Here is a 24,434-nt window from a genome sequence, read left to right as displayed (position 1 = left end):
GTGAAAAGGAGAAAATATAGAGCTCAAGCACAAAGCTTTTACAATAAGCAACTGTATGCTATTCCAAGGGGAAGGAGACCTATTTCAGGATGTAACCTATATCAAAATTAGGTTGGACAAAATATCTTTACAGTTTCTAGGAAGGGTAGAACATGATTAGCAGCTCAAGCAGTAGTCTCCAATTAAGCTCAGACTGATTTATACTGAGGTGGGAAAAAGTCTCAAAATTAGTCTCTAGGCTGCTGTTCAGATCTGGTGCCTGCAAACTACATTCTGTAATTGTACTGTAGAGATTCAGAAATGCTCTTGTAAATTATGTGCTTTTTTTAAAAAACAAGTGTGGCAATATACCTAATTGCAAAGGTAGCCTGGCTATAAATGACTACACTACAAGACACTGTAATTTGAAAAGTGTGCACACCCAGCTATACCCAGCAAAACCTGTTTTTTACCCACCCAATCCAAGATTATACAAGAGTCCAAAATACTCCCCTTAATTGCATACAGGTGGTGAAATGTGATAAAATCTGTATCTATAGTACTTTATGGGATGAGTCTCTCAAAGAAAGTGGATTTAGTTCATTCTATGATTTAAGCCTTGCTGATGTGAAGGATTTGCTTAGTGATCTGGGTACCTGTAAATCACCGAGTTTTTGGAAGACTTGTGGCCACTCTTAGAATCTCAGTCTATAGTTCTTCTATCTGTAATCATAGTATTAGAAGAACTGAGATGGGTGTAGGTGTATTGTTGTCCCTTAGGTTATTAATCCAGAACAGCTTTATGACACTATTGCTGTACATGAAGAATGGCTGGTTATGACTTCTGCTTCTGAAAGTACACCTGTTTATTTTTTAATGAAGGGGGGACATTTGCTATTGGAAATAAAAACTTTTTCTCCCCAAGTTTCTTTAGCTAAAGAATGTCTCTCTATAGCTCGTTGTATCTTAGAATTGCAGTATTCAGTAGAGTACCTTCCAAGTTTTTCCTATTGGAAACCGTCTGCTTAAGATGAAAGCATGAAGCAGCACTACAATATTTCAGACTTGTGCATTATGATCAGAAAAGACTGGAACCTCAGTGTTGCTCATGAGCGTAATTTTTCTTTAATATCCTTTCCTATCCCCCTGCCAATGCCCATAGCTCATAGCACATATCACCCTTAATTTTTCTCATGTCATGTTTTGGTGCTGCAAAGTTGGATTTGATGCATTAAACTGTATCAGGTTAACTTGCCCTGTCCCTTGTCAAGGAAGTTCTTAAATGTTTCTCCTTGCTTTCTGGTAAACATAGTACTGATGGAAATCAGGTGAGGCAAGCAGTGGTGGGGGAAGTAGGATGAGGAGAGGAAGGAGTTGCTTGGTTTTGCTACCAAAGCCCTGCTGTGTTACCAGGCCATATCTTTCAGGTGAAACCCTGCCCACAGATGCTTACCTCCATTCATTTTTTAAGTTTTTTGAGGTAAAACTGTACATACATTTACTGTGGCCAAGAGGTAGCTTGTAAATGAAACAATTCCCTGTTAGTTTAGCTTGATGTAGGGAATAACAATTTATTCAAGTTCAAGCTATTTGAACACTTCAGTATTAAACTTGTACCTTGGTAATGTTCCAGCAGCATGGATAAATAACTTGTTCTGTAGCTGTGCAGTTGTTTGCTGTCAGGCTTTCTTCAGGCTGTAGCCAGGCTAGCTAAATCCAGGATGGAAAGGACTTCTGGAGGTCACCTAGCACAGCTCCCACTGCCTGTAACTGGATCGGCACTGAATTCAGACGAGGTTGTTCTGGAGTTTGGCAAGTTGAGTCTTAAATGCATGAATCCTAACAACTTGGTTCAGCTAATTCTTAACCAGTTGTTGGGCGTATTTGGATAACTGGGCAGGAAAATGTGCTCTGTAGTGAGTCCATGGAATGCTCTGAACAAGAGAAGTGACGGTGTAGCTCACGTGTATCTCACATGTCATCTGACATTTATGTTGGGGGAGAGTAGCAGTCCATCTGTCCAAAATGTATTTGTGTGTATTATTCTCAGAATAATAAACAGCTTGTGAGCAATAGATTGTATCGTTCACTGTCATTTTGACTGGGAAGCAGGAAACTCCCCTATGAACAAGAAATAAAAGAAAAAAATGCCACCTATAATATGCCAATTGTAAGATTCTCCTTACTTGGCAGGAGCTGACATTTTTGTATTTTTTTCCACTTGTGAATAAAATGAACCTTTTGGAGGTAGCACAGTAAATCAGTAGGAAACATGTTCTAGGGAAATTCCCTGATCCTTTCCCAGACAGGAGACAGTAGAGGGGATTTGCAGGAGGACAAGAAGAAAACTCATGTTCCAAGCATTATATATTTTTGGGGTTACTGGAAGAGCGCATTAAGCTAGAAATAATTGTAATTACTTTTTCCAAAATGGTTGATGACTACTGTTCACCCATATTAGTGCATCTTGGCTGGAATTTTGAATCTTTGCTGAATTAAAAATTGGTTCTTGTTTCTATTGGTAAAACCACATACAAAAATTTAAGACACAGAATGAAGTGTTTGAGTCCCTTGGCTCTTACTGGAGAGCGTGGGTAATTTTGGAGCCTTCATTTAGGACTTTGAATCAGCCAGAAATGAAAGCAACTATTGTTTTCATTCCCAGCAAAAGCACACAGCCTTCTAATTGGATATCCATAACCACAGTGGTAGAGTAATATCCCACTAATAGTTGAGGTAGTAGGGTTTGGGAAGAGTTAGGTCTGTCTTTGACTTGAAGAGAGGTCTGGGGGGACTGGAGAAGCCAAGGAGCTTTGGTGTCCCATGGAAGGTCGCTTCAAATTGTACTGCCAGCGGTATGAGCAAATGCACGTGAAGCACTGTGACAGTCTGAGTCACAGGAAGTTGTTTTGGTTTTGAGTAGTATAAAATAAGAATAGGAATGATTTATTTTAGACCTAAAACATAAATGTCTAGCACTGCTTTTTCTTCTCATAGTGCTGACTACATCGACCAGTAAGTTTGTAAAGGAATGGAGCTTTACCTCCACATATTCTGATTTTCTTCACCTGTATTTCTTCCTTAAAATTATAACATAGCTTTCAATTATTTCCCATTGTATGAAACTTTACATTGTTGATGATGTCTTAGCTATGAGAGCTTTGTCATGTCTTATGCATAATTGGAACTATTTGGGGATATCAGAAGTATTATTTTTCCATTTACTGTTAGACTTCCAGAAATGAATGAAAGACATGTAAATCATCCTTGTAACCACATTCTTTTGCCTACTTTTCTAAAGCGTAGGTCATGATCTGACATTTATTTCTGACACTTTAGGTACCGTTTTTTTCTCTGATTTTATGTCAGTACCATCTGATTAGCAGAACTATTGCCCTGTTGTTTAGTTATCTTTTGCATGGATTTAAGCCAGTGCTACTGCTTCTTCCTCTCTTGCTGCTTCTCTTCCTCCTCTTGCTTTTCATAGCTTTTAACTAGCATAATGAAAGCTTGGGTAAAGAGAAGCTCAACATTGTGAATTCTATTTTTCCTTGAAGATCTTGGACGAGTGAGTCCTTCCGAAAAGTTGGTCATCTTGAAAGATTTTCTGACATGCTGCAAGTAGAGAAAATAATTCCCCATATGCTATAGCAAAAGTACTTAAGTTGCATTAAACCACAGAAGGTTTTAGTGATACTTTGAAATACTGATTTGCTTGTTACTTTATAATTGCTAAATTCCTTCTATTGAATTTTTGGCTTGATCTTACACTTAGATGTGTAATTCAGAGAAGCTTCCAAGTTAAAACTAGAACAGGCTATAACACACTAAGACTGCTGCCATTTATTGCACAAAGAAGAGCTTTTCAGATAGAAAATTGAAACCAAATGGTTTCGGTGGGTTTTTATGCTGCTGGCAACATGTATATGAACTTGGTAATTCAGAACTTTGTGGTATAGCCTTTCACAATACTAGCGAAGCAAAACCAAAACAACTTAGTTTCAGAAAGCATTCCCGCAATCCCTGAATTTCTTTTCTGACGCTGAACCAGGAAATAAACCAAACATAGTTACTGCAAATTACTTTTCAGCTTTATCATTCCTGCTATCTACCATCTGACTTTAAGTTGTATTGACATGCTTCCAAGGGGAAAAAAATATTTTAAAAAGCAAACATAACTTCCAGGTTCTCTGCCCTGAAACCCTCAGGACTTTCTCAAAATGCTGGTACTGGGGAGTTAACCCGTAAAGGTATCCATATACTTTCCCATGAGCAAATCTGCAAATAGCATTTAAGATGTAGCTACAGCCACTCTTTCTATATGCTTCCCTCCATCCTCCCGCCTCCAAACAGTCAGCCTCTTTTTATGGATCTTAAAAACAGGTTCCCTGTACACTAACTTGGACAAGATCATCATTTGTCCAGTTTAATTGGTCCCTTCTTCTTTCTTTAATATGTGTGATGCTCCATTACAGTAATTAAAGTCTGTGTAAAATGAACTTAAAACTCCCATATCCTCCTTTGAAAGTGTGGGAAGGGATAAACTAATACATGGGTTTCTGTGGAGTATAAGATGTGTCTGTAGTATCACGTGAAGCTTGCCTCTGTCTGAGCTCAGTGTTATCCAGCCAGAACCTGCTAACAGAGGGGACCTTGGGGAATGTTTCCTGCTGGAAGGACAATGCTGTGACGTGTCCGTGGGGAGAAACTTGGTTTGTCTATAGTAGGCTTATAAATGACATGACCTGCCTTGTGGTTTTTCATCAATTGAGCAGGTGACTTCTCTGAGCCATTCTGCTTGTTCCTTTTCTTTGAGCTTACTCTTCTATAAGTGATGTGGGGAAGAAGGTATCTGGTTTGATAGAGAAATCTCGTCTATAATAATAGTCTTTGGTCATCTTTGCCCAGAGAGTCCTCCTACATGGTGACTGTCTCTCTCATAACCAGCTATCTTCGAATTTTCAGTATGAAGTGGCCGAAACCTTTAATGTACTTGAAAGGACTTTTTCCAGCTGATCAATGCATGAGAAGTCAGGAAGCAGCATTAGTTGTGAGGGCTTAGAAGGTAATATCTGCAAGACTCCTGCCTTTTGAAATCTCAGTGCTTGAGATGGGATTTTCTACTGTTTCCTTTCCACTTTGCCCTCCATTCCTGGCCATCCTCAACAGGAATGGCTTGCTGGAAGCTGCCTGGTGCAGTGTATATCCTCACACCAGTATTGATCTCTAAGCCTCTGCTGCACATGTTGGTCGTTCATGTACAGAATGGTTGGCTCACATTTTGAGGCCCGAAAGGAGCCATAAAATGATGTAATTTGAAGTACACACAATAATTTCCTTTAGTTTTGACTACGTACACTAGTGGAAAAACTTGCTATAATTTCTGTGCTTATTTTCTTTCCTTACATTTCATTAACAAGGTGCTCTCTTACCATGCAGTAGATGTTATTAATATTTTATAAGCCTTATATAGGGGTCAGCATAAAAACACCCATTTTGATCAAGTTATTTCCTAGTTTTAAGTCAAACGGTTTATGAGAAATGAGCAAAAGCAGAAGGTTTTTTGGCTTTGAAGTAACGTGGGACCTGTTACAACAAATAACTTGGAAACAAGTTGACTGATTTATTTCTGGTTTAGTAGTCTTAGAGATGGTGCTTTGAGGTTTGTTTGTTTGCTTTGGGGAGTGGGAGAAGAAGTGATGGCAAATTTTGAGGATAAACTTAAATGATCTGTATTCTGAAGACTGATATTTCCAGTATTCTGTTGAATGCATTATACATCTGTTAACTTCCAGCTTCCAAAAGGGAGCATTTCATCTTCTCAGCTTTGTTTCTGGTGCCACAGTGACCATACAAAAGGAGTTAAGTTTTCACATAAGTTCCCAGGCTTTTTACACATGACTTGTGACTAGCCACGTTGGGATTTTAATGAGTTATACCTGTAGCAAGAAACATGATCATACCTGCAGAGACTGATACTACCAGTCCACATGTGAAGGCTGTCAGAAATATATATGTATCTATAAGAATATTCTCCTTTAGGAGTAAGGTGTGCACCAGTTCCCTGCAGGGGAATTTCTAGGTACCTAGTCATTGACTTGCAAGGACATGCTGAGGTGTCTTCAAATAATTCTTCACCTTTACTGGTTAGTTCTGAATTCTCTTTGGGTGGGGTAAAGGAGGAGAGAAACAGAAATCCTTGTCATCCTGAAGAAAATTGTATTTACATTTTGCTGCAGTGAGGTTCCTTCTCATGCAAGGTATGTACTATATAATTCCTGTGATAGAAAACTTTAAATATTTATGAATAATGTAGATTTTTAAAAAAGTTGTAAACTACCAACAAATTTTTGGTGCATAACACCAAGGGGTGTATGATACAGACAGAAGGAAAATAATGAAAAGCATGATTGGTTGTGGTTGGTGGCGTTCTTTTGGCTCAGATTTCTTCGTATTATATTGCTTTGACTCTTCCCTATGCCCATTACTACTAAACAGATGAAAATTTCCAAAAACTGCTAGTTGTTTGTTTTTTGCTTAAATTGGGATGCAAACAACTTATGGCAGTCTCCTGGTACAGCTGAAATGGGCAAGTCTTGCCACCACTATACAGTTGCCTTTGGAAGCTGGCATAAAATGAACTGTTGTTTGGAGGCTGGTTTTGCCTGTGGTCATAAGAGATGACAGTGCAACTGCACGGATATGGTCTTTAGTGGGTCTTCTCTAGTTTAGTCTACAAAAGTAAAACCTAAAAAAAACTAAAATTGAGTGAGTATAGTAGGTAGCAAGACAGCAAACAATTCTGAAGTTGTGAAGTGGTTGAGAGTGTGAAAAGGATCAGTTTTATTATCAGTTAACAACAGCAAAATGCTTTACAGCACTGAGGATCGTTTTTCAGTTTCACTCTGAGATTATTGGGCTGCAAGGGGAGAAACATGTGAATACCCATGTGACTGCTGGCAGCCTAGTTTTGGTTTTGGCACAAACTTGTTTCTGGCTCGTTGGTATCTGTGCCAAAGAGGAGCACATTCTTGGCGATTAGAGATGGAGGGAACAACACTGTGAGAGTCTACATCAGATAGGGAAGTGGGTCTTGTCTTAATGTGTGAACTGTTCTCTGATCAGTTGTTATCCCCTAAACAAATAAATCTCTCTAATATAAATACTCGAAGACCCAGCACGAACATTCCCTATCTTCGTGTTTGCATTTAGCAGCTGCAGTATTACTAGCAATATAACACAGCTGTCTCCTACCTTCTCTTTGGTAATTTTGGTAGTAGCTTGACACTTTCAAAGGGGGAGAGAACTAAAAAGAGATTTCTACTAGTAGAAAATACACTACACTACTAAAGTACACTATAACCAGTTTTTATTCCTCAAAGGAACACTGATTTGTGTATAACAATATAACTAATATTGCTGAATGGCTGATGAATCTTGCAGCTGTTGCTGCTACTTTGTGGTGTTCAAAAAAACCACAAACACTCTTACATCTATCTAAAGATCAGTCTACTGCAATGGAAACAACAGCAAAGTCCAGTTTGTCTTCGCATGATTTACTTGTGCCTATCAATAGACACCCAAAAAATAGCGTTCTCTTGAAGATTTATTCCCCTTGCTTTGCAAAATACTTGTGCCATAGACTTAAACTGTTTTTTTTTTTTTTTTGTCATGCATAAAATAATTTTTAAAAGCTGAAATGTTTAGCACTTTTGAAGTGGGCCTCTCTGGATTTTTATACTTGTAGAAGAAAAGTCAGAAAAGCATAAGATAAAAGTCTAAAATTTAATGTATTTAGGTAAAATGGCAATGAAAACCCCGAACTAACTGATGTTATTAGCGTTAGCATTAAAAAACAAAAGCAAAAACAAAAACCCTCTGAAAACCTGTTGTGAACTAAGTCTGCCTTAAGTTTCTGTTTGGGAAAGGCTTCTGACCATTCATTTCCAAGTGTCACATAGCTCCCTGAATGCTATTTGCTATATGCTCAGTTACAGACCTGAGATGTGTCAGTACGGTTTCAAACAGTGAATACTGAATCTCAGAACTGATAAATACATATTTAGCTTTAAAATTTGCCTGTTGTGAGTGTTGTCCCAAGCTAGCCACTACAAGCATGTGTTCATTTTCTTGACTTGAATTTTTTAGGCTCCAGCACTATTTAAAGGAAGTCTTAATTTATTCCGAACAATAACCATCTATGTAGGATTCACATGAGAGCATCGCTATTTGAGTAAGGATGTGAAATCTGATTTCAGAGCTACTTGACAAATGGGCTATGTTCCTTGCTTATTTCCATTCCAGTACAAAAACACTTTAACATACTTGATATAACGTAGTTGTTGCGTAGAGATTTTTTTTCTAAAGAATTGCCAGTTTATTATTTCACTGTAGAGGAATGTGATATTTTTAGTGTTCTACTTCAATGACTAGATTAAATAACTGATGAAAGGCAGTTACTTTGGTATTGCTTGTTGCCTTTATCATAAGGGTTCACTAAATATCCTGCTTTTGTGCATGTTTCCAGTACTTCTGTTTATAAACCGTATCTTATTGTCTCCATCTTCAAAACCTTTTCATTTAATTCTGCGCTACTCCTTGCTTAGGGAATGGCACTTTTAAAGCTACTTTGTTAAAAACATTGTTATTGTTTGAAATAACACCTAGAGTAACTGCTTAATGATCTTGTGTCATGACTTAAAAGAAATTCTTCAAGGAGGGTTTTTGAAAAATGTATTTGTGTGCTTGAGTACTTATTTTAAGAGAACCCTTATAGGAAAGCAACAAGCAGCAAAACCAAGGAAAAAACAAAGGTCGTCTGTTTGACTTGCTTCTGAAGCTGGACATCGTAGAGCTGGCTGTGCTCACTTGAAGGCGTTTGAGTTCACAGCTGGTTTAGAGCACTGCCACATTCCAGCTTCAGCAAAGAAGCTGAGCTGGCTGGAAATCATTTTTTATATATGGAACATGCTGTACAGGAGGAGACTGAGCATTCTCACATGTTTGCCTTTATCCCTCTTGAGTGAAAATCACTGTACAGAAAACAGGATTTCTTTCCTGTGTCTTTTGAAGTAGATGAACTTAGAGCCTGTCACGGTAGCAATTGGGCATGCCACCCTCACCTTTAAACCATAAAATGCAGCTTAGCAGCAGCATTTGTTCCAAAAGGTACCTTTTGAAATGTAAACCTTTAACTTATGGAGTCAGACAAACCTAACCTGCAGTGTTTGTACAGCAGCTGTTTTGTTTTGTTTTGTTTTAGGGGTGGTGACAGTCAGGAGGGATTGGTTGTGTAGTTTAATTTTTACCTTGTTTCACTAAGAGGCTATTTAGAAAAGGAATTTTTGACTGGACTGGATTAGTTAGTTTTCTGGTATGTTGATCCATTAATGGATTAAGCTTCTGTTTCTGTGCAAAGTTTAGAAAGCTGTCAGACTTGTTCTGTGATGTAGTGAAATTGTTTATTTTTTAATTGTATGTTTACTTTATTTTTTCATCAAATAAATGATTTCAGAGTTGTTGCCTGGAGCGCTCTGTTTCAGAGGTGACTTCCGTAAGGGTGAGCTCGAGGTTCATGCTGTTCTCATAGCATCAAAAAGGGTTGGATGCTCTTTGGCAAATTGGATGCATCAAATGCCTATTGTAATGAATTACCCGGAATTCTAGAATATGGCTGATTAATTTTGTCTCGTATTTAATACCAGGCTACTATGGCTAAAGCCATATACCATGTCACAGTTCTGCATAGTAATGCCAAACAAGTAGTAGAAGCCCAGATCCTAAGGGAGGTCTGCTGTAAAGCATGTTTAATGACTCATTGATGCTTGTGCGTCCTTTTCAGTGACCAGTATCACATAAGATCTTAGTGTATCTTCAGCCTATATTGTAGATAGGGTTTCTCTCTTATTACTGGGTTGACTTGAACAGCAGGGGATAGCACGGATGCATCTTCCTTTACTAGTGCTGTTCAGACTTTTGTGTACTTGCAGAGGATGTTTCCAGGCGCTATCTAATCCTGTCACACCACCTACTGTTGAAATGCAGACATTGGGCATAAGTGCTTCTGTTGCCTAAATCTTCATGTAATCCCCTTCATGCCACGCTTTGTAGGTCTTGGTGCAAACTGATGGTTTCTTAAGCATTGGTGTTCAAGAGTGGAGTCTCTGTAGCAAAGCTGATGTTGAATAAAGTGGAATTACTAGCTATTTTTGTCATGTTTCAACTCTTTCTCGCATAGTTTAAACATAATTAAAATAGGGTTATAGTGGCAAGAATAAAGGAAAGAGTATTGTATTTAAAGAGAAGATGGAGTATTCAAAGTAAGATTTGAAATGCCGTAATAATCTCTTCTTGAGTAAGATGAGCTATGTCTGTCAAACTTGAAAATGGCAATAATGTCAGAAGTCAAGTTATTTTGTATATTAGATTTTTGTGTATGAATAATTCCTAAGTCTGTCTGTCTTGTCTCTGTTCTTGTTTCTGTACAAGAACTATGACTGCTTCTCCATGGTTATTTGGAGTACTATATAAAGACATTGGCATCTAAATTTTAAGTCAGAGCTGATATTAGTCAACTCAGTGCTTGCAAGACAAGCCTGTGTATACATAATTTCTTTTGGACCTTTGTAGTTTTAGTCTGGGTGTATGCTTTTCAGGAATAAATGAAGTGTAATAAACCAGCTACGCTTTCAGCAAGAAACTTTCAGTTCAGTTCGTAAGTAGTACAAAAGCCAGCTCCTGTCTGAAGATGGCACACTTCTCAACTTAAATAGGTTGATTAATTCAGCTATTGGGCATTTGTATTCAAGAGCTCAAATGAAAACAGCAATTAATGTGAAAATGTGTCTGCAGCAGTTGGCCATTGAGAACTTGGTTCCAGGCAGTGCTGTTTAACTAGTTTTGCAGAACTAGTCGGTTTTAAAGTATATTTATGTGCGTACAGCACAGTCTGATACTCTTGTAAAGCAAACTATCTTTTAGCACTCTGACAGTGCCCTGTCAGAGGGGAAAAATCATCTCTATGTTTGGGGGTGGAAAGAAACAAAAGAATCTTTCTTGGATTGTCTTTGAGCCAGAGATAATATTTTATGGGATTGCCAGTACAGCTAACCATAGTACACAGAGGTAGTAGAATGCAAGAAAAACTTTACGTGCATGCAAATGTTAGCCTTGAAGGCCAGTCTGTATAGGTTTTGATTTAGTCCTGAGTTGAACATGCAGGTAAAATTGAATTGCTTATGTCTTTAGAACTGTTTTGCTGATTAACAGCATTTTTTTCAAGGAAATAGGGTGACAGAGCACCGGGAGAGGTTGCCCAGGGAGGTTGTGGAGTCTCCGTCTCTGGAGATACTCAAAACCTGCCTGGATGCTATCCTGCACAACATGCTCTAGTTGACCCTGCTTGTAAGTGGGGTTGGATCAGATGATGTCCAGAGGTCTCTTCCAACCCCTACAGTTCTGTGATTCTGTGAAGGAGCTTAAAAAATAGAAGGCATTTCTTTTATTTACCATGTCAATATGAATTAATTATGTCTCTTTTGCATATTATTTTTAATATACGTAAATATTTCTTTTTGTAGGCATATATGTAGAAGAGGCAACTGCTTAAGCTTCTTTTCAGTTTTGTTTTTTGTGCTCACCTCTCCCCCCAACTCCTTCCCCCTGCCGTTTGACAGGTGTAGGATCTTCACCAAGAGAGAAGCATGTCTCCATGAAAAATTCTCCAGCCTCCTGGGCTAGCTCTAGTAAACCTCTATCCAAATCCAAAGTGCCTGTCAAAAGATCAGTGCTGGAGAGGACACCTAGCATCTCATCTCTCAGCAGCACTCAGAGTGAGAGAAGTCTTTTCAGCAGTAATTGTAAGTATCTGTCAGTGTTATGAGTTATAATTGTTACCCAGCAATAACTGTGTTGAAAAATCCCATTGAAAGGAATCCTGCATTAATTCTCATCTTCTATTTACTTCCATTTACTACTTCTTCCTTCTTATTGTTTTTACTTCTAGACCTTACTCTTTTTGCCCCTTAGCTTACAACTTTCCTTCTGCAGACATATCATCTGAAGGAACTTTGAGCCTTGGATTTTTATTTGTTGAACAGAGATATCGGTACAGCTCCTCTTCCGCCATGAAATGTCACAAAACTAGCAGGTGTTCCTGAGTAGAAGTTTCCTTGTATTTACATATAGTTTCATACTTGTCAGAATATTTGGAACAGCACATTACAGGTTTGTTTTGTACTAAACACTCTTGTTGGGCTAGATCATATCTGCTTCTAGAGTTCTAGGACAAAACCTGAAGGTGAGATCAAAAGCAGGTAAGTGAAATTGCTGTTAGAACGTATGACTTTCAATGGCATTTATCATTTTCATTGTAACTGTAAGCACTGCTGTATGACCTGAAGCAAATCTATCTTGATCAAAACTGGGGAGCAAAAAAAAACATAACTATCTTTAATTTGAAGCTCTACCTAGGGTCTGTAACAGCTGTGCAGGGGTAAAAATGTGAAGGAAATAACACACAATGAACTCTGTCAGACGTATCAGTATTCCCAGCTAGACATATTCAAATGAGCACGTTCAAATATTCTGTTACTATTGCATCATCTGTTTCATCTTGGAGACTGGGCAAAGGCATTTCCTTTGTGCCAGCTGTCTTTGAAATCTGTCTTCGATGGACTGGAAAAAAAAAAACTCGTGCTTTAACATACAGCTGCAGTTTATGTATGCGCATGCATGCATAGATATATAACAACTAAATTTTCTTGTGTTCTTTTTTTCCCTGAAGTGTCTTCGTTAAAAATGAAAAGCTAACTTATTCCTCAAAGGAACGAGTATCTGTAATAAAATATGCACTGCATGTTTTTCTGTCATCAGGCTGGTTCTGTTGCCCTGACAGCCATGTTGACTTTTGCTGCTGTTCAGTTGTAGAACTGTATCTGGAATTCCCAAGCAGCTTTGTCCTCTCTTCATTTTACTCTCTCATGTAACAAAGGAAAGGGTCATTGCTTCATAACAAAGAAATGTATGCAGACTAAGTATCCAAACTGATGGCTCCTTATTTAGCGTGATTTGCTAGCTGGTTTAATCTGTTTTGTCCACCGCCTCGAAGCTTACAATTTTTTCCACTCTGATTCACGAAGAGCAAGCAACAGCAATATGAGAGGTTGAACATGGCTGCAGTCTCCTTGGCTTCAAGCTTGCTTTGATTCTTTTTAAATGACTATACCAGGAGGACTTCGCAGTTGCACAGAAACTAATTTTTCTCCCAATATTTTCATCAATTCTACACTAACACCACCGACCGATTCAGGAAGCTACTATGATATTACCTTACTGACACTGCTGGTAGTGGGATCTTACAGCTTTTGTATTATTCCTTTGTTAGCCTCGTTTACTGGGAAGAGAAGTAGGTTGTGTTTCTTTTTATTTCTCTTTTAAAGCACGTAATCTGTTTTACGGATGTTGGTAGATGTATGAAATGTTTTAATTTGCTGATGTTTTTTCCCTGAGATGACTTTCTTTGGTTAAATTGCTGAAATTCATAAGAATGATTTAAGTCTGAAAGACAGTTTTTGTGAGTATAATGAATTTGGATTACATTAGATTCATATGCTAGCATAGAGAAGTTTATATGACTTTGAATCAAATTGTAGAGAGAGTAAGTTTACTTTTTACCCTAATGTTTTATGTACAGTGCTGTTCCTTTTTTTTCTAGTCTTTCATTTAGTCTACTATGCAATAATGTCAGAAAAAAGTCTGTGTTTGTAAAACTAAAGTGGTTTTATTAGATTGGCAGGAGACACAAAGATTGGGATGGAAGATTTATTCCGTGAATGTAATGAAATTTCTAAGAAACTGTTGTGGTCCTCATGACTACATTAAATTGACAAACTCCTTTTGCTTGTTTTGATTGAGGAGTTTGCCTCTTGTTAGCAGGAAGAAACTTAGAAAAGAGCATGTTCCTCCCGCTGTGTCAGCTTAGCCCTTTGTTATAGGATGTCCTTGGATTGGTTGTTTCCTGTGGCAGCATTTTGTCTAATGATCATTTGAGTTTTATGATTCTTTTCTCTAGAGAAACTCTTACTGTCTGAGAAATTTGGAAATAATGAAATTTGAAATGTTCTTGATATTAAAAGCATATTTTGCATACAAGCTGTCAGTTTGAACCTCAAAAATGCGAATTTTTAACAAACTTGGTTTTAGTCGTGAGCTGAAAATACTATGATTGAACATACTGAAATGTTTAAACTCTGATGTTGAGCAAGAATTCAAACTTGAATTGCATTAGAATAATTACATACAAAGGAAGTAGTGTTTCAGAAGTTAAAAAAGCTGATCCTAGCAATTGACCTTGAGCTTCATTTCCATATTGCCAATACTTCATTAAAATTCTTATAGTGCATGTTTAAACCCTTTAGCTCTTAACTTAACTCTTAAATGAGACTGTTTCAAGTCTGTCAGTATTTCATCAAGATTGCAATAACTACTGCTAATTCTATGAGAAACTGTCTTTGAGTCATAAAATAAATAAACTTTGCAAGTCTCCCTCTTTTTTCCTGCTCTTAGCTCTTTTTAGGTGACTCCAGAGCTTCTAATACAACAAGCAGTGCATAAGTGGTCCTGCACCAGGAGTGCTCTTACCCCCAAAGTGTTACTTCCATGGCATGCTTGTGATTTATTGGAAAATAGCACAGCGGTTTGTAGGCAGTATTTAATTGCTTGCAGTGAATTCTGAGCAAAAATCCTAGATTTTTAGAAACTCACAGGAAAAGTTGAGGACTGTTTCAGAGCTGATGCTTTCCTAGAACAAGTTAGTTTGAATCATCTGATGTAGGTCAGGGTCAGAGCTTACCGGAGGAACTGCAGCATTGATGTATTATGCAAATTGTTCCTCGTGTATAAATAGATTTCTTTTGCAAATGTTTAGCTTCTGTGCTTTCAGAGGGAGACCCTTTCTCAAAGGGGAAGAAAAAGCAGTTCTGTCCTTCCTTCTGATGTAGATGTACTGATTCCTGGCTAAGAAGCACTTTTCTGAAGCAGTTAATTATACCGTTTATGCTAGTGTATTTAAATTGACACTTAAATAATTTCAAGGCTTTGTGTTCCATCTTTTGATGAACACTATTAGATATGTAGTTCTCATTACCTTAAAATCAGCCTCATTAAAATATGAGGTAAAATGTGGTATTGTATGAACCCCTTTTTCAACACACACCCCTTCTGCTCCCAACTGACTTGTGAAAAAAGCAATGGTGTGACAAACTATTCCAACGTGAGTTAGTTTTTGCTTATCCTCTGGTAAATGTGATGTGAACTCCTTGCTTTTAATCTGTCAATATACCTATTTTTTGAGTAGCTGAACCAAAGTATACTCAATCAGTACTTCAGAAGTCTTTTCATATTTTTTGCTGCAATACTAAAAGAATGCATTGACTCTCCCCAAGTTTCAGTTTTATTTTTTCAACTAAGTTTTCATTGTGACGCTAAACCAAACCTCTCCCAAGTTCCTCTGAAATGGAACAAAATGTCTTGTGCAGCGTCCACCCTCTTAGTTGGAAACATGATTTTGACCTGAGTTACAAATTGGTTATTGTCCTATTTTTCCTATTTGGTTCTGCGTGCCCCTTTTTGTGGGGAGATTTTTTTTTCCGTATAACTTCAACTCTTCTTTGGAGAGAGGAGTACGTGTTGGGGGGGTCATCATCTGAGGCTTGCTGTCACTGAGGAGGTGACTCTTACAAATGCAGACTACAGGAACCTTTCTTAAAATTTGTTTGGCAGTTGCTGAATGGAGTTGGGCTCACCCATTTTTAGTTCCCCACAAGGAGGATGGCAGGAGTGCTTGCGGTGCATTCATGATATCGCTGAAACAGAGCTCTTTACACAAAGGAGAGAAAACAAGGAAAGATGTTGCTTGAGACAGTTGTCTGAGTTTTCAATCTGACTTTTTTTTTTTTTTAAACAATTGCTTCTGTGGCCAGAATGGCTTCACATACTGCTGATGTTCTTTCTTGGTTTACTCAAACTGAAATGTATTCTGCATTTGCTTTATACAGCATGCTTAGGCTTCTGTTTGTGTTTCTTGATCAATATTCTTTTGCATATGCCCACCTCTTTTGCAAAGTTCAAAGCAGTATGTCCTGTTCAAAGAAATGTTTGTAATATCTTGAGACTAATCTGATATCTTCTGTACAGACTGATCAACTGTAGCAGAAGTGTTTGTAATATTTTTATTCCAGTTTGTGTTTCTTGTAACTTTAGCCTCAAGTAAAACAGGCTTACTTTATGATTTAATTTTCCACAAGGTAGATACTGCCTAGTCAAATTGTCATTCTGTGTTGTAGCTACAAGTGCCACGATCATCATCAAGAATGGAGAATGGCCTTCAAAACCAGCCTGCCAGAATGGTGCTTCTGGATCTGTTTCTTTGAAAGCAGTACCAAGACCTAGATTACACTCATTGAAAACAACTCCAAAAGGTATCTGGATCTGTTTGTAACTAGAGTGAAACTGAAGTTACCACTGTTGTGGTACCTTACCTTTTGCACTTGGCTGCATACTGAAGCAATGCTTATTTTAATAAGCAGTGGTCTGGGCAGATGCTGTGAGGAAGTAAAATCACACCAGTGGGGCCTTATGTTTTGTAAGATCTCATAAGAAGGCTAAAATGTCCTTTGAACTGTAATTGATTGGGTATGTAAGGCAAAAGAGAAGGTCTGCACTGTGGTATGGACTTACACAGGAGCAATATGTCTATGTTTTGCATGGTACGGAGACTAAATGCACTTTATGTTGTACATGTCATCACTTGGGTTTTACATTGTTTTAGTGGCTTTCTTTTCTGTCACAAAGCTCAGGCACCGGCTCTGTAGCTGCTGCTGACCTGCAGGGTAGACATACTTTGAATTTATCTTCAACATATTGTTGTCCTTTTCGTCACGCAGACTTTAGATGATCTTTGCCCCTTTTGGAACAGAAAACAGATGGGGTTATCACTTTAAATGAGGTATTCCTGGGTAAAGTATCTTGCCTGGATGGCATTGTCACACTATTCGAAGGGAAGACTCACACAAGCAACTCATTTCTCTGTGATGCTTTTTCTTGATATTCTTCTGACTGACTGAGGGGAACTAGATGTTTGCTCTCTTTTGTGGTGGAGAAAAGGCAGTTGTGCTTCTTCATCTTATGCTAAAGGAAACTTAGTTTAAATGTGGCTGTTTGTTGGCTGATAGAGCAGCCCTGGCTCAGTGCTTTTCCAAATCAAGCCACAAACAGCAGTTGACAACTCAGTCTCTGACCAAAATTGAAGACATAAAGGGAGGAGATAGATAAGCTTGTGCGCTCTCTCTCTTAAATCCTAGTTATAATCAGCTTGCTTCTGACCATCTTTGTGGTGAACTGGTTATTGTAATTGGATAAACCTAATTAAATACTATGCTCCTGCTTTAGGCTTAAGTTTTAAGCCAGCCAAATGTCATGCTGTAATGACATGCTTTAAAATGGTAAACAATGAAAAGAAACAGACACTGCCAGAAACTGTATATCACTGAAACAAACAAGAATTATATGGCTGCCTGACAAGCTGATGTTTTTTTTGTCAGGCCCAGTATCTGCAATGCAATTATGCATTGTTCAACCTCTTCAGTGCTAGGTGCTAGAAGCATGCCTTCAGCACCTGCAGGAGCAGTATGGCCAGAAGAAGTTGGTGTTCTCCCTCAGCTTGGCACTGGTGAAGGCTCCACCTGGACTGCTCTGTGTTTTGGGGCTTCCCCATTTCATGAAGGCTATTTCGAAACAAGAGACTTGGGAAGATAGAGTCTCAGAGCACATGAGCAGTGAGGAGAGTTTGGAGGAGTTAGGCTTCTTCAGTCAGGCAAAAAGAAGAGTAGGGGGAGGTATTGTAACAGTCTTCAATTTCTTGAAAAGAACAGTTGCAAAGACGATGCCAAACTCTTCTCAGGAGTACCAGATGATGTAGCAATAAGAAATAATCATAAATTGTGGAATGGAAGACTCTCCCTTTGGGGAAGGAAATTATGAGGAGGACTGTATAGTACAAGAGCAGGTTGCCAGCAAGGCCGTAGAGCCTCCATTTCTGGAGGCTTTCAAGACTCAGCTGGCCATGGCCAGCTGATCTCGTCTTGGTGGTGACCCTGCTCTGAGTGGGAGGCTGGCTAGCTGGCCTCCAGAAGTCCCTTTCAGCCAACTTTTATGTACCTGAGTTGTATTCATTGCTGTTCTGAGACTTAGGTAATTTGATCTTACTGCTAAGTTGAAGTCTTCACTGACGTTTTCTTCTACTTACAAGCTTTATTGAAATTATCTTTTATTTCTTCCATGGTGAGTTCTGGTAAAAACAATTTTTAAATGTAACTAAATTTTCTAGATAACGTCTCTTTTTGTATTTGCGGTGCACAAGTGGACTTGTGCATCTGGTATTGAACTGTAAATATGTGATGGTAGGCATGTCTTTACTTACCGTCATAGCTGTACTTTTAAACCTGATCTAAGCCTCTACTTCTAGGAGCCAAGGCGAGGTCTGCTTCCTTGAACCAATGCATAACAAAATCACCTGGGCCATTGCACACAGCAAGGAAATTCAGCGAGGCTAGAGGCAATCAGCTGTTGGGTAAAGTAAATTTTTCATTTACATTCTTGAATCCCTCTGTCTTGAAAAAGAGCGGCTATGCTCTACAACTTTTTAGAATAATTAAGATAACCTGCTCTCCTCACCAGTAGCTCACAGTATTGGAGACTGGCTCTGCAAAGTGTTTCTTATATACTTGTTTATCCGTGGGTAAAAGTCAGGACACTTCATGTCTGCTTGAAACTTGCATCTTGTGAGGACTTGGTGCACTTGATAACATCAGTTAAATGCTTTTCCGAAACCTGCTTATAAGATTGTGTACTTGCAAGACGAATCTCAGACTAGCTTTCCCAAGCTTTTGTTTAAGCTTGCTTGTGAGAGCTTGCTGATCAGCTTTGGCTGTTTAGGGTAACGTACTTGACTTTCCATTTCTGTATCAGGTGTTTGCTTTATCTTCAATTTTTATTTGAAATTTGTAATTAACAACCAGAGTGAATCAAAAGAATAGATCTGATTTCTCTGAAAAGTTCCATAACGCAGAATTCTCAGTTTGAGAGCAAAGTTTGATTTGCGTGATTGAGGTGAAGGGAAACAATTACAATTGTGGTACAAAGCAGATCATTTCTTATTGATATACCTGCTCTGGTATCGCACGCTATTTCTGTAGCGTGAAGAAAGCTTAACCTGATAGGTGTTGTAAACAGACCTTCTATAAACTTCTGCTCATTACTTCTGCACTTATAACTAGCAAAAAGTGCTTTCATTTAATTCATATCATTCAAAATGATGAGGTTCTTAGATCAGCTTTCACATGACTCTAAAACAATACAGTAAGGGTAGATTAACCTTCTCAGTGTTTTCATTTATATCTGACTTGATTGGTACCACATTTAAGAGTGCTGTTACTTATAGTTGCTCTGTGCAAATAAAATAACTGAAGTGTATGGCTGTAAAAAAAAAATAAAATAAAATAACAATGATACTGGTATGGATAATATTTTTTTTCTTCTCTTACTTATTAATCACTCTACTATGCTATATGAATGAGTAAAATGAAACAGTGCTACCTGGCTTAAATGAAGTGTGATAATTGTAATGGAAAAGTTCGGCTTAATAGGAATTCATCATCCATTTTCCAGATAGATTAACCTTACAATGCCAAATTTTTCTGTCAAACATGCTATCAGCCATCACAAGGAAGTAACTGAAACTGCAGGAGGTTATGTGGAAAGAATCTCCAAAGAATTGCTCCCCTTCACTGGCTTGAAGTGTAATTCTGCTTTCTTTTCTGAACATCTTAGGTACTCCTGGAAGAAATGGACACCAAAGCCTGTCATCTTTTGGTTCTGGTGAGTATTCTGAAAGTACTTGTACATACTCTGTACTGGAACTTAAATTAGGTTTATATGTTAGATTACTGCATTGTTTCCTTTCTTGGAAGGACAGCTTTGCAACAGAAATTCTGTGAACTTTCCCCGATTCTGGTTTCGAGAAGTCTTGTTTTTTCTAGTTGCTGTCTTCAGGTTACCCAGCACTTAGAGTAGGTAGTCTGTTCTATCTGTTTTCCAGTGAAGCATAAGGATGTTTTAACAGTAACAAAAAGAAGTATGGCAATGAAACTTAGATGTAGTTTTTGCTGTTTAGCCATGCTGAGGTAAGTAATGATTAAAGCTCATGTGTTATGGCTTTAAAATAAATAAATAGAAGAGTCATGCAGAATAACAGGTTTTTCTGGAAGGTTTGTGGTAGCTACCCTTTCAGTGTCAGCTGTCTTTGTATTTCTGTCGCTGCAGACTACACTTGAAGATGAAATTATCCAAACTTGTTAGTTTGTGTGTCTGCATGTATGGCAAGGGAGGAATGGCAATGGATTGTGGCAGATGGTGTTCCAAAATCTGGCAGTGTTTTTAAGGACTTCATATTGGGTTTGTTTTCCTTGTTTATGCCAGTCAGGGCACCTGGTGCTAGTTTGTCTCTGCCAGGAGACAGAAGAGTCTTCAGATGAGGTTTCTATTCACAGGAATTTCCAGGTCGTTTTCAAGAGGGCTGGAAGTCTAATTTAGATTCCTAAGAATCAGTGCATACTTGCTGAATTAAAAACCGCTTTTAATTACTGAAAAGCCCTCTTTGAAAGATACTGAGGATCACTGGGAAGCCCTGTTTCCCCTGAGTGAATAGCAGATGTCTTTCTGAAAGAGGTGCTGTAGCCAACCAGATGTTATGAATTTGAGTCTGGAATTGCTGAGTAAAACAGTTCTGACCTGCCACTTGGGTACTGTGGCAGCATGTTTTTAATTTCCTGCACTCATAACGCGAGTCCAATGCTTTGCCTCCTGCTCTTTTGTGTGTCAAGTGTCTGCATATCAATCATGACTGAGTGCTTTGCTCAAGATTTGCTGTCGTAAATCAGGTCTTCACTTATACAAGTATAAGATGTAGCACAAAACACTTACTCTGTTTGTTGCTTTAATTTATATTTGCCTGAACTAATGTTAGTTTAGGTGTAACCTGACAGTATTGGATGAGCTTATATATGCAGTTCTTTTATATAAAATTGTAGAGCGATACTGCTAGGAACATAATGTCTTAATTAGATGGGTCAGGGAAATTTGTGATAAGCAATAAAGTAGAAACTAGAAATTTAAATGTATTTTTTTTTCCTCTAAATCTGGAATGGCACCCTCACTGTACTTTCCATGCATTAAAGTACTTAGTGCTTCCCCACCCTTTTTGCAAGTTTAACATATTTCTATCTTGTGATTCATCTTTTCCAAGATAATAAAGAATGTGGCTGTGTATCTTTGAAGTATTATATTTGCTGCCATAAAAATGTGGCTATAACTCCAAATTGGCCATAACACTTAGAGTGATTCTTTAACAAATTCTTTAGGATCTTATTTTTGCCAGTCAAATACCTGTATTTCAGTGTTTGTCTTAAGAAACCTGTTTCCTGTACTGAATCAGCTTTCAAAATTGGGTGGTATGTTAGACTTCTGAGTTAATAGCTTTTTAACTTATACAGAGCATTAGTATAATGTTCCATTTACGCATGCAAGCTTTCTGATAGAGTGATTCATTGTTTTAAGAAAGACTTCTTTTTTTTCATCTTCACATTTGCAGATAGTTTTTTAGCAATACAATAAAAATATTGTTTGGCTGTTCGGGTGTTCTCTGGTACGATGTCTTAAACTTGAAGAAAAGACAAATGATCTTTTTTTTTCTTTTTTTTGAAATGAACTGCAGTAATGCCAGCTGGTACCATGTAGAATGGGGCTCAGTATTTTCTTCTTCTCTTCATTGCCTTGATATTATAGTAGTGCTTTGTTCTAATGATTGTATCTAGTTAAAGCTTTCATTCTCTTATTTCATTGTTAACTAGTTAGTTAATTCTACAGTTTTAGGCTTGTTCAATGAGGCAGTTGTACCTCACTTCTATTTCTTGCACATATGTTCTGCCTGAAGTGTCAGAAATGTAACTTCTTGCAGTGGGACTTGGGGGGAGGGGGAGAGAATTACCTTATTAATGCATTAATTGTCTAGCTCAGTAGTTAATGTTGCTTCTAGCATCACTTCAGGAATGAAACAATAGCAGGCATTTCTATATGAATATGATATCTGTTCTCTGATTCTGCTCTAACCATTTTCCATTTACTTAAAGCAATGACTTAAAACCAGAATACACTTGACGAAGTGAGACAGAGTGTACTGTTAGTATGTCTGCAGAACTGGAGAGACTTACGTATTTGCAGCTGTTCATTACTTGTTTATGTTAAAACATTCATAAGGCTTCTTTTTCTGACCTCTGCATTTTTCATTGGTGATCTTCCAGTGGATCAAGGCATTTCTACAAGTTCTGTGGCTTACTGGTTACAACACTGTCTTTACTGCTAAGAAAAAACTAACTTACTGCACGAAATATGTTTTATTACTTCTTAACTTGCTAACTACATGTCAGAATGTACTTGTATCCTTCCTGCAATGTCTTAATGTAATTATGAGAAAACCAGTTATCTTTCATGAGGTGTAATTTTGAACTAGATGAGGAACTTCCTCTAAAATGCTTTTGGTTAATGCTCTTTCCTTTATTTCTCTTTGGCCTCCCCATAGAAAGTGACCCACCTCTAACACCTGTGCACTATGTTACAGTGCAGTGTATATACACAGTGAATATTTAAATCTCTAGTCCCCCTTCTTGACTGAAGGTTAAAGATAAGGTACAGTACAGTGATCCTTTTTTACGAAACAAATACCTGTTTTGGCAGTTCCAAAGGTAAAGCTATTACTTTAGGTACAAAGCATGCAAATTCTCATTGGGGACCTTTATCCTGGTGTTCAGTGACTCTGAAAGGGACATATGGTGTAGTACGGATAGCAGGAGACACTTACGCTTGTGGCGCAGCAATGTTGTCAGGAAAGCTGGGGCAGTTTTTGGATATACCATAACATATTATCAGGTAAGAATAGTATGATTTAGGTCATATCTTTCTAGTATGCATTACAACCAGTTGTTAAAAGAAGGCTAGAGAAGCCATGAAAACCAAAGAAGCTTCATCCAAAAACCGTACATGCTCTATCAGGAAATACAGTGTTCTGTTTTCTTACTCTCTTAAGAGGTTAAAAGGTTGCTTGTTTTAGTTTAATAATCTGTGAGAAATGTAACAAAGAGGGGAAATGACTTCAGTTAGATGACTTATTGCAAAAGTAATAGTGCTGGTATGGTTGTAACAGCTCACAATACTGTCTCTTGAAACAGGCTGTTAAAAGGTGCCTGCTGGCTTCTCACTGAAATTTTTACAGTGGGATAGGATGTTTTTACTAAAAAAATGCTCTAGTTCAAACAAAAGTTTATAGAGGGATACTTTTGGGGGTTTATTTAACACCTCTTTCTTTCATGTCCTGTTGAAACCCAGAGGAAACAGAAGGTAAACATCTGTTCCTTCTCATCCTGTATATTCCTTGGTAGAATCAGTTAGCTTCAAAATGCTTGAGCTTTCAGTGTCTGGAAAACAAGGGATTAATCTAGGTCACACTGTACCTGTGCTTTTATAACAACAGCAGCAACAACAAAAAACAACCCCACAAGCAAAACAAAAGCTTGAAGATCTTAAAATGTGTTGTAATACTGTATGAAAATGTGTAAATTTTCTTTAAAAATTTGGAGGATTACACCTGAGAGCTGATGAATATTGTTATGAATGTCACATACTTAGGTCTTCAGTGACTGTTTTCATCTAGTTTGCTATTGGTAGCCTTCAGTGTGGTAATGGCATGTTACACAGTGATGAGACACTACTGTCTTGTCAAACAGCTCATTAGACCTTTCTCCTTCGTTTCTTCTCTGATCAGAAGGGCTTTCTTGTTGTGGTGTGTTTTTGTCTTTGTTTTTTCTTTGTTTGAAGAAAAGCTTTTGCAGTTTGTAGAAAAAACTGTGCAAAGAGTTGCATGGAAACTCAAAAAGACCTTGATGCATTTGTGAACACAACTGCTCATGTGGTTGGTCATAGAGCACCATAGAGTAAGATTGGGGAACTTGTCTGAGTTAAAAATAAGTCAGGAAGAATAGTGCTGTTGGTGGCAGTTGTAGCATAGGTCACAAAGTGTTGAGCAAAACATGCAAAATACAGAGCAAACCACTTGTCTCAACACTTTGAGCAGCCATCTTTGGCTTTACCTTAGTGTTTGTTTTCAATGCAATTTTCCATCTGTATAACATTAGAAACAATGCTGATAACAATGCTTGAAAATATAGATTGATTTTTTTTTTGTTGCTGTTGTTGAGTACCTAACTTTGCAGGTACAAGGTTATTAAAAGTGAAATTGATCTCCAGTGCAGAAGAATGTCTATATATATATATATATATATATATAT

The 24,434-nt window shown here is 37.8% G+C and overlaps 1 protein-coding gene across 7 annotated transcripts in view; it reads left to right on the top strand.

Moving 5' to 3' along the window:
- The window catches only part of MTUS1 (microtubule associated scaffold protein 1), a 113,165-nt gene that overhangs the window by 32,072 nt on the left and 56,659 nt on the right, over positions 1-24,434 (top strand). For 4 of the 7 annotated variants that reach the window (XM_040556934.1, XM_040556935.1, XM_040556936.1 and 1 more), the window contains exons 4-7: positions 11,655-11,837; positions 16,323-16,457; positions 18,503-18,607; positions 19,867-19,914. In XM_040556934.1, coding sequence (XP_040412868.1) covers positions 11,655-11,837; positions 16,323-16,457; positions 18,503-18,607; positions 19,867-19,914 — 471 coding nt within the window. Of the gene's footprint in view, positions 1-6,217; positions 6,240-11,654; positions 11,838-12,596; positions 12,717-13,023; positions 13,385-16,319; positions 16,458-18,502; positions 18,608-19,866; positions 19,915-24,434 lie in introns of those variants that run through there. The other 3 variants (XM_040556939.1, XM_040556941.1, XM_040556940.1) reach the window with 3 other exon arrangements.

The sequence above is a fragment of the Cygnus olor genome, chromosome 4 (assembly GCF_009769625.2).
Source record: "Cygnus olor isolate bCygOlo1 chromosome 4, bCygOlo1.pri.v2, whole genome shotgun sequence".
In the NCBI taxonomy this organism is placed as follows: Eukaryota; Metazoa; Chordata; class Aves; order Anseriformes; family Anatidae; genus Cygnus; species Cygnus olor.
Note: the sequence above shows the minus strand (reverse complement) of the source record. Positions and strands in the feature narration are given on the sequence as shown.